The sequence below is a fragment of the Fukomys damarensis genome, unplaced genomic scaffold (assembly GCF_012274545.1).
Source record: "Fukomys damarensis isolate Sample0158 unplaced genomic scaffold, DMR_v1.0_HiC HiC_scaffold_14, whole genome shotgun sequence".
Lineage (NCBI taxonomy): Eukaryota > Metazoa > Chordata > Mammalia > Rodentia > Bathyergidae > Fukomys > Fukomys damarensis.
This window is the reverse complement of record NW_022900926.1, coordinates 52766027-52781022: the sequence shown is the minus strand read 5'-3', so window position 1 is coordinate 52781022 and position 14996 is coordinate 52766027. Positions and strand designations below refer to the sequence as shown.

The window sequence follows — 14996 nt, the reverse complement described above, 5'->3', positions numbered from 1 at the left end:
AACTGAGGTCTGATTCAGATGGTTTTTTTACTACACAATAGTATGTTACATAATAGTTCCAACAGCTGTGGGAATTTTACTTGAAAGGCATCAGTAGAATCCTTTTTTAATGGGACTTGATTGATGAAAGCATGATTCAGCAAATTTGATGCATTTTCTATGCATGGCTTCCAGTTTTCTTATAATAGAGGAAAAAAAAAAAGCTCCAGTGGGATTCTAATAGCCTATTTCCCTCACTACGTACATCCTAAATGTAACAGGACATACACAATCATAACTGATTACAATTAGTTGAAGAAAGTAAAGAAGCATTTTTTTCAGCTTTGGTTGTATTTCACCAATTTTTTATTTAAAAAAAGCTCGCAAAGTGGTGAGGGATTTTCACAAGATTGCCAGGTTAATTCCTGTGTACCTTAGGTGAGGAACACTGGTTATTGCACAAGGTGGCCATAAGGTATCTACCTACTTTTAATATTTTTGTACAGAGATTCTCACTCTGAGCACTATTAGCACTTTGGGCTGGATCATTCATTGTTGTGGAGGCTGCATCTGTGTGTTATAGGGTGTTTAGTGTCATCTCTGGTCCTTACATTATGTGCCAGTTCTTCCTCTCCCCACAAGTTGTAACAACCAAGTGTCTCCAGATTGCCAAGATGTCCCTCAGTGGTCAAAATGGTCCCAGTTGAGAACTACTAGTTTAATGGGATAGCACTTTTGAGAGAAGCAAGCAGTAAGTTAAAATACAGGTCTGTGAGTAGAGTAAGTATAAACATGTTTTCCTCTTGTTAACTATGGTTAAGGACAAAATACTCTTGTTAAGCATGTGTACATCTATAAATGCGTATTTGTGAGAGCTGGGTTTTATAGTTGGAAGGCACTAAAAGAATGAGTGATGGGAAGCTAAATGGAGCAGTAAGTAACAGGGTTTTTAGAAACAACTTTAATCAAAAAATGAATTTCCTTTCCTTTGTAGATTCTTAGGCACTTCATCAGAAAGCCCTTTTTTTTTTAAAGCAGTGTCAGATAATTCCAGAAAATAAATGTTCACATTTCCTAGATTGTTCTACAATTAGATGGACTTGGTAACTGTTCTAAATACCAACCATATATGCTATCTGTACAAAGATTGTATTTGCTACATAGGGATTCTAAATTCCCAACAATTCCCAGAATTGCTGTTAATAGATATCCACAGAAATCAGTTACTGACAGTCATCTTAATTTTTAGTAAAAGGCAGTTCTGATGTGGTATAATTAATTGTAGTTTGTTCAGTAAATCTTGGATTAACAAGGGTATGTGTAGTTAGGTACAATTCTGTGTACTGCTGAGGAAAAGTTAAGTGATGTAAAATAAACAGGAGGTTTAAAATATCAAGAGACTGATATGCCCCTGAAGAAAATTATTTCTAAACAGACTAAGCAATATTAGAGAATTAAAAGATTTTTAGGCTCCACCCCTAGAAACTGCTTTAGATGATTGGGGTGGGGGCACAAGGAAGACTTAACTATATAATATGCTCCTAGGTGATCTACGCAATTAGGGTTTGGAAACAGCTGACTTTGTCTCTGGTTGCTTCCTTAATTACTGTTAAACGAATATTCTGCTAGCACAGAATTCTGTCCTTATCTGTTCTTCACTCTTATTTGTTCCAGCAGTCTGTCCAGCGTCCTTTCCTTTTTTTTTTCTTCTACTTTACCATCCCTACACGCACAATGAATGTGTTACTAAAACCTTTTGTGGCCAGGCCTGGCAGAAGCTGAGGTAGGAGTATCATAAGTTCAAGGCCACCTTGGGTAATTTTAGGGGAAGGAGTTTGGGATGTAGATCAATAGTGAAGTGCTTGCTTAACATGGTGAAGCCCCAGGTTCAATCTTGAGTATGGTAAAAAAATCTAAAATTTGATTCTATGTCCCTCCTTCAACTATTACTCTTACTTTACAACTACCCTTTTACAAGAATTTACAAGAATTTTCTAAACATCTTTTAATCATATACCCCAAATATTCCACCAACTTGTTTTAGGAAAAAATTCATATATGGAAAAGTTGGAAGAGTCTTCCTAATGATCCACTTAAACTGAACAGTTATTAAACATGTATCTCCTAAGAATTATATACTTGATAAGTGATCCACTTAAACTGAACAGTTATTAAACATGTATCTCCTAAGAATTATATACTTGATAAGCTCAATACCATTATCCCACTTAAAAATACTTCCCTAATTTAACATCGTCTGAAAAATATTTCCCTTTTAACATCATCTGTACTTATATTTTCCCATTTGTCTGGTTGAACATTTCTTTGCTATCATTTTGAACTTCCTATGAACTAGAAGTGAGGTCTAACGGCTTAATTTTCAGATTAAACTTTTAGAGAATACAAAATTCAAAGTGATGCTAGTGGTCTCCATGTCACATACCATTTATGGTTTTCCCAGGATTGTTAAGTTTGGACATGTGATTAGGTCTTCTGATAGGTGATGCCTACTGGACTTTGATTGTTCTACTACTCTTACTAATGTCACCAAAGATTTCTAAATTGTTAATTTTAACCAGAAACAGCCTTTGACTTGGAAACTCTTCAGGTGGCTTATCTTTTACTGGCTGCTGTTCAGTCTTCCCTTCCTGTTAGACCAATCTTTATTTCCTTGAACTTTAATAAAACATAGGGCATGTCCCAGAGCTTTACCTTTGGCTCCTTGCCTCACCTTTTCATACTTACTTTAATGATCTCATTTTTATCATGAGAGCAGCCTGTATTCATACCTTTGTGAATAGCTGATAGACATCTCAAAATTTATGGCTAAAACTAAACTCCTTACTTTTGATTGTTTCCTCCCAATCATCCCAGTATTAGTTAGCTTTGTCAATATAATGAAATATCCATGTTAGAGAACTTTACTGTCTGTAACAAAATACCTTAGATAATGAATTTACACAAAGTTCATTTTTGACTCACCATGTTAGGTGTTTTAGTCTGATAAACTGGTCTCATTGCTTTAGGCCTGTGGTAAGGCAGTGCATCATTATGGAAGTACATGGTAGAGCAAAACCACTTATACAGGCCAGGAAGCCAAGGAAAAAGACAACTGGCTAGGGTCCAAGTCCCCTTGGACCACACCCCCAGTGACCTAAGAACCTCTCACTAGTTCCCACCTCCTAAAGGTTCTACCATCCAATAGCACCACCCTGGACCAAGCCTTTAGTCTGGGAATACATGGGCTTTTGGGAAACACTCAAATCACAGCAAGCCCTATCATTGGCAATTCCACGCTTCTAGTTATCTTAGCCAAGACCCTACTTAGACTCATCTAATCTTGATCCATTTAAAATCTCACCATCTCTATTAGTCTGAGACGCTTAATGGCGTGCCTAAATAATTTCAGTGATTACCATGGTCTTTGTTTTCCCTTATTTTAATTCTCTGGTTCAATAAGCTAGAGTGGTTATTTAAAAGGGCCTTTATAAATGGCTTCCTAAGAAAAAGAGACCTTAAAATGGTCTGCAAAGCCCTAAATTACTTGCACTCCAACCTGATTCAGTTCAACTTAACTCTTCTTTGCTGCCTTGCCCACACTGGCTATCTCTGCTGTTCCTCCAGTGTGACTAGCATATTTCTACTTTAGGACCTGTGTTACTGCCCACAGTGTTTTCCCATAAATTTTCATGGGTCATTCTTTCACCACTTTGGAAATATTCAAATGACAGTGTGAGGTATGCTCTGACCAATTTGTTTAAAATTGCAGTGACATCCTGCTTCTCCTTACTCTGTTTCTTTTCTATAATCTTAATTATCTTCTGCTAGACTACAATGAAAGCAAATGTCTCTGTTCACTGAAGTACCACAGGTGCCTAGAATAGTGCCTAGCACACAGTATTTTTTGAATGAAATTAATTCAGTTTTCAGATCAATATTTCATTAAGATGATTAAGTGAATAAAAATACCCCATTTATAAATTCTGGTTGAGGTTGTCAGTTTTCTTGGATTAAAGAACTGAAACAATTGAATTGCCATTTCATAGGCTCTACTGATAATCATCACAGATTGTCTTCATGTTTTCATTCCTAGCTCTTTTGGGTGTTCACTATGAAATTAAGGCAGTTTCTATCAAGCTTTTGTTTCCATCTTTAAGGGGGAAATCAACATGGTTCTGCTAAGTACCCAGTAAAAGAAAATAAAGCAGGACTACTTGCTCAACTCAGGGAATCTGTGCCTGAGTTGAAAATCTGCTGGTTTTTGGGAGGCCAGTTTCTCTGTCCTGTATACTGTAAGCCCCTTGCTGTATAAGTACTGTTTAAAGATATGGTTTCTGAACAATTTCATATACTGCTTGTAGTTGAAAGCTGGAAGAAAACATGTTGTAGATACTGATAGTATCTTCATTAACATGCAGTATAGGAAAACCTTTCCTGTGGCTGACTGCCTTACTTAAATCGGCAAAAGATGGAAAAAAATCCATAAAATTATGTGCATATTCTGGATTTTTAGCAACCATTGTACAAAAAATAAACATGGTTAAGGGCACATCGGACTGAGAAAATACATTGAGGTAATTATTATACAGGTAAATCATGGACTCATTTCATATAACACATTTATTTTTACTGCCAGTAAGACTCCATGAGGGTCATCCAGAAGTACAGTATTTAGTATCTTTAAGTGTAAAGCCAATCACCTTGGAACCTTGCAAGTTTTAAGACTAAAGGAAATGGGGAGGCAGAAGCAGTCTAGTAGTCACTGGGAAAAAGAAATCTGTAGGATACTCATGTTACTTGAGGTACTAAATTACAAATGCCACTAAAAAAAATTAAGGGCAGAGGAATGAGTACTGCTATCCAGTGCAAATAGTTTATATTCCTGGATGAAGAAACTTAATTATATTTATATGTTCAAGAAGATTTACTCTTAATGACTGTGAAAAGTACAATGCTAATGTAGGAGAGGTTTTAATTATAATGTAAGTATGTTATTTGTTGGATTCTAAACTACTCCAGAGTTTAAAAGATACACCTGTTTGGGGTTAGCTGTGCACTTTCTGGTTAAACATCATAAAGGGATTACACATTTTTCTCACGAAGAGTCTCCTCTAGTGGCATATAAATATGACTGGTCTCATTTTTCTCTTAAGCCAAATGTGACACTTGTGGCTGCACTATTTGCTTTTTAGCAGCCTCCCCACGTTAGCCTTGCCACATGGTCAGTCTTCTGTTTGGTAGGCTTTATAAATCCTAGAAGTTCTAGTTCAGAAACAGCTCTAATAAACCGAGCACTAGACACTCTCGTTAAGGAAATTGGCTGCACTATATTTTTTGCAAAAAGATTATTTATTGGTAAATTGAAGTTGAAATATATACTCCTTTAACTATAAACCTTACTGGGAAACATTAAGTGTAATTAGAATCCACTGTCAGTAACACATGAGTGAAAAAGTACTTAACACCTAAATCCAATTTTTCACAGTACAAAAAATGCTCTAAATCTCAGCTTCTAAAATACATTAGAAAAAACGGAATTCAATATTGACAGTTTCACTTTTGGTAAATTTTGGAATATCATCTTGGTAACAATCTGAGGCCAAATATTTTATATTTGATCTCCCTTTAGATCCAATTCAGAATATTAGAAATTTAAGATCTGGGATGATACGGTTAATATTAACTTGTTTTTATAAATCTCTAATGTAGATCTGGTTAAGCATAAAGGGATTACACATTTTCCTCACAAAAATGGTCTCCTATTTTTAGTGCTAGGGATTGAACCCTGGGTCTGATGCCTGTTAAACAGATGCTCTACAACTGTGCTAAATCTTGAGCCTGAGAAACTATAAACTTATACTCTGTACTTGGACATTGTGGAACTGATTTTAAAAGGATACTGTATTATTTCATTCATTTCTTCTGAGGCAGTAGAATTTGCATCCATTTTTTCAGCAGCTGTCACAACTGTTGCAAAAGCCTTTCGGGAATACAAGACAGGAGAAAATAAAATCTCACAATTGCCAAACATCTTTTACTATACTCCTTTTGATGGTTGTATACTGAAGGCAGGTTTAACACTGCTGTGGCTGATGGCTGGCACATTTCTTTTTTTCAAATCAAATCCTTAACAATGATGATCATTTAAAAATGTCATGGTTCCCCAATAATCTTGTTTCAGAAAACTAAGAAGTATGCAAAGAAAAGGAGAAACAAAGCTAGTCCAAGTTAAAAAGCAAAGAAAGCCCTGAACCTTTTACTCCCTACCCCCACAGAATGCGTACTTTTCTTTTCAATCATGGTATCTGTCAAACAGGGCCTTCAACAGAATTAAGATCTTTGTAACACTATTCTGATGGGCAAAAGAATACAGATATTTATTTTAAAGAATAACAACAGCTGGTCATTGCCTTGCCAAGTATTCCTTGTATTTCCTGATTGCTAAATATGTTAGTCATTCCAACTTTTTTCTTTTATGTAAGAAGGGAAACAGTAGTTACTAATATAACTGACTGTGGAATACCACAGGACTGACTGAAAGTTTAAAAATTTGTTTAATGCTAAGTATTAGGTTAGATCATATATTTAAGTTTTGACCTGGTATGAACACAGAAGTGGCTTGAAGAATGCAGGATCAAAGAACAGGAAATTGAGAGGATTGTTGAGTGCTACTTTCTAAGGAAGTTTTGAAGTATGATGCAATTTATGCTTTTACAATAATAGATAAGCTATTAAAAATAAAAGTTTATTTCAAAATATAAAAAGTATAAAAATACTCCAAGACAGTTATCATGGATGCTCAGATAAATAAATATACAGCTTGCATTTTTCTCTTTGACCTACCTCTGACCAGTCCACAAGGTTGATCAGCCTACTACACTCCAGGTGCAGTTTATATGCTATGCAGATGTCAGGGGCAATATTTGGAATGCAGCCCTCTTCACTTTTTAGTGCTTCATTCTAAAAAATAACAGTACTAGAAATGATTAGGAACAAAATCAGACATTAGTGAACCCCTCTAAATTTAGTAAACTAGTAAATGAATTTTAATTTCCTTTATTAAATTCTTATTTAGGGTTTAGATCTTAATCCAAATTCCTCTAATGCCAAAAAAAAAAAAAAAACCCTTTCATGCCTTGTCAGCAGAAAAATTTAAGATCAGAAAACAAGCAAAATTTTCATTTTAATCATGATTTTTTTTGGGGGGTACTCAAGGGAGACGTGGCACTACTGAGCTAAATCCCTGGCCCCAATCATGAATTATTTACTTAAACCATAATGCATTTCTGACTGCCATAAAGTTTACAGAATTCTTTAGAAACAGTTAATAAAATGGTACTTCCAATATTTATCATTAGCCAAATTCTAGCAATTACTACATTGTACTGCTATTTTTTGTTTTGTTTTTGTACCGGGTATCGAACTTGGGACCTTGTGCTGGTGAGGCAGGTGGCGACACCACTGACCTAATTTCCCGGCCCTAATTATTACATTGTAAATACTGACATACACTATTAAGGGCATATATTGTCTCTCAGACTATATTGTCAACATTGCAGATCTTAAACCCTATAGAAACTATCAGTGTTTTTTCAACCTATTCGAAATTCACGGTTCTTATTAAGAAACACAAAGTCTCACATATAAAACCTGCATAAGACATTGTATCTTCCCAAAGACTGCCAAAATCCTACGAGTTTTTCTGTGATCTACCATTAGCCAGAAGAAAGATAATGTGAGGGGTTTGTGATTGATATATTGAAAATAACTTTTTAAAAATATGAAATAATTCAAGCTATTACTCATAATTAAAGACCACTGACTTTGTACTCAGTACTCTCTTAAAGTGCTGAGCATGGTTTGTGTGCCATTCTATAATGGAAAACCAGTAAGTTGGGCTGTTCACCATAGGTTTCAGGGAGCCACTTCTTAAGTATCTTTGTGGGAAGTTACCTCTAGGAACTTAACTGAACTGATAACTTACAACTCCTCCCAAATTATTTCCCATACATTCATATAGCATCCTGAATGTTTTAACAGTGCTAATATTACCTAGTCACAAGAACGCTAGTTTTAAAAACATTATACTGTCTTAATCTCCTTTACAGAAAGAGCTTGTCGTGACCGGTAGCTGTCTCTAGATTTTAGGCAAGTGGCTCTGCTGCCCCAGGCATTTTCATGGCAGATTGCCAGCCATTTCCTACAGTCAGCTCTGCACATACTCTCAGGACACATTTTCTTTGGTTTAAGATCCAAGGTGACATCCATAAGTATTTTTTTTTCTATTAGAAACAATCATTTGAATCTTAAAGTAATTTCATTAGGCCACATTGCTCGACCATTTTCTGTTGCTATGTCTGTAGGAAACATTTCCTTTATTTTCATAAAATTAAATAGCATTATAATCTAGGCTTCTGCTTATGACCTAGTTTTATTAAATGAAAGGCAAAGACAGTTTCACATGGTCAAAAATTGGCAACATCAATTGACTACTTCAGTAGGTTAGAAACTCCCTCTAAAGAGTTTTTATAAGATATGTATGAGGTGCAAATCCTAAGTTTTCACCTTTTTGCTCATTAAAACATAAGTGCAAAATAACATTTTTGTGACAATGAAGCTGGAGCCTGAGCTAAACTCAGAGAACTACATTTGCTTCTTACCTTTAGATAATAATAAGGATTGTTGAGTGCAGTGTGGAGGGCGATTCGTGGAGCAGCATTTAAGTGTTCCCGGAGAGTGTGGGCAGCACTGAAGTACACCACTTCATGCAGAGGCTGCGTTTCAGGAGGCAGAAGGTATTCTCTGAAGTAGCCAAAGTCAGGTAGCAGCATTTAGACAATGACAGGTTTATTTGCAGTATAACTGTTTTATCAAACCTCTTTGTAGGGCTGAACACTTTACTCAGAACGCAAACTTGATAAGCAAAAGAAATAAAAGCCAAATAGTGGATCCAGTACAGTGTAACTCAGAAATGTACTTTATCCATACATTATTATTGTTACTGTTATTATTTTTGCACTATTGAGGATTAAACCTAGGGTCTTTGCACTGAGCTACATCTCTAGTCCTTTTTGTATTTTTTATTTTGAGATGGGAGTCTGGCTAAGTTGTCCACCATGGGCTTGAACTGCCAATCCTGCCTCAGCCTCGCAGAAGGTTGAGATTACAGGCATGTGCCACCATACTCAGCCATTGTTTTTAAAAATTTCCTCTAGATTCTTTACAAGAAACTTCTGAGTTCTTTGGGTCTGAATTAAACCTTTAGGGATAAATGTGTGTGTGTGTGTGTGTGTGTGTGTGTGTATTACATATTAGCTTAAAATCTTAAAAGTATAATTTCTTAAAATACAAGTTTCTTAAAGTAAATTCTTTAGAAAACATATCCATATTCTCTTCATAGCAAACATTCACTTCTTTCTTGGTGTTAAATATAGGGTACAGGCCTGGAATTTATAGTTCAGGGAATACTTTCTGGATCACACACACAAATGTTATAACTGATACCTTTCATGGAAATGATACCTCAGAAATTCTTTATGTGCTGGATTTATTTTTTTACTTCTGAAGGCAGCAAAGACTAAATTTTAGTTTCAGAGTATTGAAAAGTTAATTGTCCACTAGTAAGGGTTTTGTTTTCTTCCTCTCTCTTTTTTGCTATTTTGAGACAGGGTCTTGCTATGTTGTTCAGCCTGGACTTGAACTCACTTTGCAACCCAGGCTGGCCTCAAACTCACAGTGATCCTCTTGCCTCTATCTCCTGAATGCTGGGATTATAAGCATGCACCACCATGCCCAGCCCTTCATTAATAAAATTTCAATTAGGAAAAAAAAAAAAAACCCAGAATCATTTGGAATTCTCTATTTTTCACCTATATGCTAAATGGCAAACCAATTTTGGTGAAATCCAAACTTAGAAAATAATGCATTAAGTTCATTTTGAATGTATAATATGCCCACCAGCTGGTCTGTGCCACGACAGTGAAATCACTCTTTGGTAGCCTGGAGGGGGCCAACTGGAAGGGGGAGGCTCTGGCTGCACATACAATCCAAAGACAGCTATAAATTACAAAGTGGATTAAAATAGTTAACTCACATGCCTCCAAAAGCAGATTCCCAGGGCTTAGTCCAGTCATGAGCTAAAAGTATATATGTAAGCTACATGATAGATTGTATTAGCTATTTTCCTATTAGTATAGGCAAAGAAAAGTAGCTACTTCTGTCAGCAGAGACATTAGACCTTTTTTCCGGGTGTCTTGCCTTTCTCTCCTTTTTGGACAGCGTACCACTTCCTAGAAAATGTCTCTAGCCTAATGTGGTCAGTGGCTTTGAAGAAGAGAGGAAATAAAAATAGGCACATCACTCCTCACTATCTCACTCTTGCTACCTCAAGAGCTACTGACTATTCAATCTCCTTCTGGATGGTACTCCTCCAGAGTCTGCTGGAATAAAAGCCATTTTCAAAGATACTCAACGAGGGCCAACATTCTACTATCATCTCAGTTACTTAAGAATCAGATTATTTGGCTATAGTCAGAGGAAATTACGTCTGTGATGCTGGCTGCCCGGCTGAGTGGCTACCAGTTTGTAATTTTTGACCATAAACTCTTCCTATACCAACCTGGTGTGGTTACTTCCCAATCACTATCATGACTATCATTAAAATACTTTGCTGAAGTTCCTACTGTTAATAAAATTTAGAAATCTAACAAGGCAATCAGATAGAATCAATTACAGAAACTACTGCCACACATCTGCATTCTTTCCTATACCTTTTTAATGTCTTTACATTTAATGTTTAGAAATTCAGGCAAATCCCAAGGCAAAAGGCCCTTTTTGGTATCCTTAAAGAATATCAGAGGCATATAAAGTATCTGCCTTTATTGTATCCACTGGATTACATGTGTTGAAAAACAGCAACAAAACAGCATCATACACCCTAATTTTTGTCCAACTGTACAGATAGAGATGGGCATAAAAATATACTTCTGCAACTTATCTGCTGTGAGAAAAAATAAGCAATGAATCTGGCACCACAGCACCGTGTAATGCTCATTTTGGATTTAGATCAGTTTACAACAAATGATAGGCCTTCCCCTAAATAAATGGCTCTAGGGAAATGGTAGGATGCCTATCAATAAAGTATATGAAGTTGAATCTTAACTCTGGTAAAAACAGTGACTTAGCATGCGGTAACTTTTTCTTGGCACTTAAGATTTGGCAACTTATTCTTGATTGCCAGTGTTTTTGCCAAAAGCTGTTCATGATATGTTGTGAACACTGACTACCAAAGTCTACTGCTGATACTTATTTTTTAAAAGAACTCTTTTCTCTAGAACTTCAAGTCTGTTCATATCTGTACTATAGGCCTTCAGGGAAGTATGCAGAAATGGAGAACTTCTGATGACTATTAGGAGACTGGAACTTGTGACACTGGCAGACTCATAACCTCTCTGGGTTTTAGCTGCCACAGAGTCCCCAGGTTCCTTTTAGCTTTATCATGCTACAATTCTAATCTCTTACTTCCTGGGACAGATAATCTTGGTAGATAGTAAATGCTAGTATGCAAGATTTTGTGGTTTCATAACAGAATTCATTTCAATCATGCTCAGCATTGTTTCAATAATTGCTCAAAAAGGTTCAAAAGTCAGATATAGTAAGTCAAAGATCTTTAAAGCAAAATGGTTGATGTGATTTCAGAACCTACAATTTGAGAGTTACATGAACTCAGGAACCTAATATTTGGCTTACCAATGATGCTAAATCACTTGGCAAAATTATTTTTAGTTACAACTCGACAAAAACGAAAAGTCAGGAGTGTAGGGCTAGAAGTTGCAAGAACAAGAAAAGCCTTGTAGGACAAGATTAACTCTGTCAGTTCTAAAATGTAATTTTTGACGTGTAGGTCAATTTAATACTGGAGTGCACCATTTTGTTATGATATAGTTCTGTTTTTAACCTTCTTATTGTACTTGGCTGATTATTTCCCCATTTCATAGCATTAATACTTTCTTCTCAATAAAATGAACAATTATTTTTCCCCCACATTGTCCTAAAAAATGGAACTTTTTACTTTGAGGAAAGTCATGTTATTTGTTAGAAAACCGTTCTTTATTTTCAATATTCAAACTGCCATTTTTTCATTATGTTATTCTGTTCAGTGCCTTTCTTGCTGTTGGGTTTGAACTACCATTAAAAGATAGTAAGTAATGATACACATTTTGTTTCCCTACTTTTTAAACTATTTAATCACTTTACTTTGTATACTTGTCATTTTTTTTTCCTGTAGCATGGCCTAAATTCCTGAAAGATAGTTTAGACGGGTGATTTCACAGTCATATAAAACTAGTTTTGGCTTATAAACGATTCCATGATTCAGGATGATTTAGGTTTCCCAAAAAGGAATTATTTTTTTAACTACTGGCAAGACTAGAATAAGCCTTCTACATTTACTGAGTAGATGCCTGCCTCAACATAAATTTAGTGTTTATAATGAGTTGCACTCAAATTCTTTTTTTGTTTTTGTTTCATAACGGGGACTGAACTCAGGACCTTGTGCTTGCTAGGTAGGCAGCAGCACCACTGAGCTTATTCCCCGGCCCATACTCATATTCTTTAAAATTAAAAGTTCTTTGCTCAGGACAAAATAGAAAAATATGGCTGTGTTTTCTGAGTTTGGCTAAGATTCAGCATTAATTCCTACAAGGCAAGCAATGATAAAAATATAATATAATCAATCACTTTGCTATTAGAGAGGGGAAAAACATTTCTAACTCTCTAAATCTCCTCACCTAGCCTAATAGACTGGATCAGATTTCAAACTGCCTCTTGCCCCATTTCCTTTCATTCCATTCTTTTTCCTTTTTTAAGACAGGGTCTCACTATGTGGACCAAGCTGGCCTCAAACTCACAATCTTTCTGCCTCAGACTTGCCAGTGCTGCAACTACAGGTGTGTACCACCATGTCTGGCTCTTAAAACTGTATTTTTGAACAGATAGTAAAAAAAAAGTTTCTGATTAGACATCTTAAAAAAACTAGAAAGGAAATTAATTATAAGCTGTGATGAAAGAAGCTAAAAGGCTAGGAGAAAATGACTAGATTGGCTGTTAACAGCCATTACAGCAATGTTATTTGGGAAAAAAGTATGACTTTTAGCTCTAATAGCAAGACTCACCTTACCAAAGAGTCAATGAAATTCACAGCTTTTTCTCTGAGTAATTCAAACTTGGTTTGCTTCTTACTTGATCTTCTTAACTCTTTCATTTCCAGTAAGGACTATGGGTGAAAGAACACACCTTTCCTGATGATTCTGATAGAAAAACTTTTACAGGTAACTGTTACTTAGGTGAAGGTGGCTGATGCCCTTTCTGTCAGGCAGGATGTGCAGAGAAAGAACCAGATCAAAACGGGGTTGTTTATTTCTAAGGAGGTCTGGCAAGAATCTCTCTTCCTAGATGTTCTGCTTGAAATATATTGAGTGAAATTTCTGGGAGAGAGGGAAATGACAGTTTATTTCATATTAACTTACATGACAGAGTACTCACTATTCATAATCCATTGGCTCACTTAAGAAAAGGAAGAAAAAGAAGAGGTAGAAAAGGGAGGATGAAGGGAAGGAGAAGGAGGAGGAGGAGGAGGAGGGGGAGGAGGGGGGGGAGGAGAGGACAACCCTAGCTACTACCACCTTGCCTTTTTGCCATAATTCCATGTGTTTTGTTTCAGTTCAGTTGAAATTTTCTGCTACATTACAATTTGGTATAATGTTACAAAGAAGGTTCTTCATTTTGAAAATCAAGATCCTAAAGTTAGAACTATTAGAAAAAGAATACACTGGATATACTACGGCTTAATTCCTGCTCTTTACTGTAATATGCATTTAAACAAATCAGTATCTAAAATTAATGATTTAGGCTCTTTTGAATTTGTTTGCTCACACATAAAAACAAATACATTGGATAAATGATAAAAAATTTTTTTGGCATCCATGTTCCCATTTTCCCTTGGTGCCAGTTGTTTTTCTGAGCCTACAGAACAGTTTCTACCTATAGTGTCCAGTGAATTGCAGACTGTGTACATCAGAGATGAGGATGGCAGTGGGATAAGCAGGATGCTCAATTTAGAAGTGAATTACAAACTCTGCACTGTCCTTGGTTGTGTTTTAAAAAGAATCTAGACAACAAACTGAGAAAAGGGAAGAGCAAAATACAATGTAATTGAAAGGAAAAGAAAAGAGACCTGACCTTTTGAAGATGATACAGGTCTGTCTTCGGAAGCCCCTTTGGCTGTGACCCAGGAGCATCTTCTTCTTCTTTGGTATCTGCTTTTAATATAAAACCACTATATAGCAATGAGGGTAAATCCAAGTCAAGAGAACAAATATTTTGCTAGTCCTAAGGAAGTAAAAATTTCACCCTTACCCCCACCCCAGTGTGGCAAGGGATCAAGGTTTCAACAGATACAAGATATTCCAGAAGCTAAAAATCAATATATGTTAGATAATTTAAGCTGTAATGAGGTCTTTAAAAATAAGCTACTGAATTTAAAAGGATCACCACAATGAAAACAAAATATAACCAAACACAGTCCCTTCAAACCAATAACAAAAATCTTTAAATATTTGGGCTGTTATAAATAGCTTTAAAAAAACTACACAAATTGAAACTTTTCTTTGACCATGGCAAGATTGCAAACAGCATAATCTACACCCTGGAAAACGTGACTTCACCTTCCAATTCACTATTTTTGACTCAAAATTCTTTAAGTATGAAGAGGACAGTGTGTACAACTTGGGCAATCGTCCAGTATAACATAATAGTATATCTGGTTCTTCAGAAAAGGAAACAGAAATCTCTAGTAAAAATGTACAGCTGTGCTTCTGAAGTACGTGAGCTTCTGATACTCTCTCCAGGTGCAAGTGCACCTTAGAAGCTTTGACATCACTTCTACTGTCTGCTTCAAAAGCACAAGGTCCCGAGTGCGATCCCCCGTACCAAAAAAAAAAAAAAAAAAAAAAAAATTT

At 35.9% G+C, this 14996-nt stretch overlaps 1 protein-coding gene across 3 annotated transcripts in view; it reads right to left on the bottom strand.

Moving 5' to 3' along the window:
* Positions 1–4564: 4564 nt before the first annotated feature.
* Orc3 (origin recognition complex subunit 3) overlaps positions 4565–14996 on the bottom strand; it is a 61378-nt gene continuing 50946 nt past the window's right edge. The window contains exons 15-20 of one of the 3 annotated variants that reach the window (XM_010633265.3): positions 14218–14297; positions 13152–13252; positions 8640–8781; positions 6823–6939; positions 5880–5959; positions 4565–5273 (exon numbers count right to left, since the gene is read on the bottom strand). In XM_010633265.3, coding sequence (XP_010631567.1) covers positions 5168–5273; positions 5880–5959; positions 6823–6939; positions 8640–8781; positions 13152–13252; positions 14218–14297 — 626 coding nt within the window. In that variant the 3' untranslated portion in view covers positions 4565–5167. Of the gene's footprint in view, positions 5281–5879; positions 5960–6822; positions 6940–8639; positions 8782–13151; positions 13253–14217; positions 14298–14996 lie in introns of all 3 variants that reach the window. The other 2 variants (XM_010633266.3, XM_010633267.3) reach the window with 2 other exon arrangements.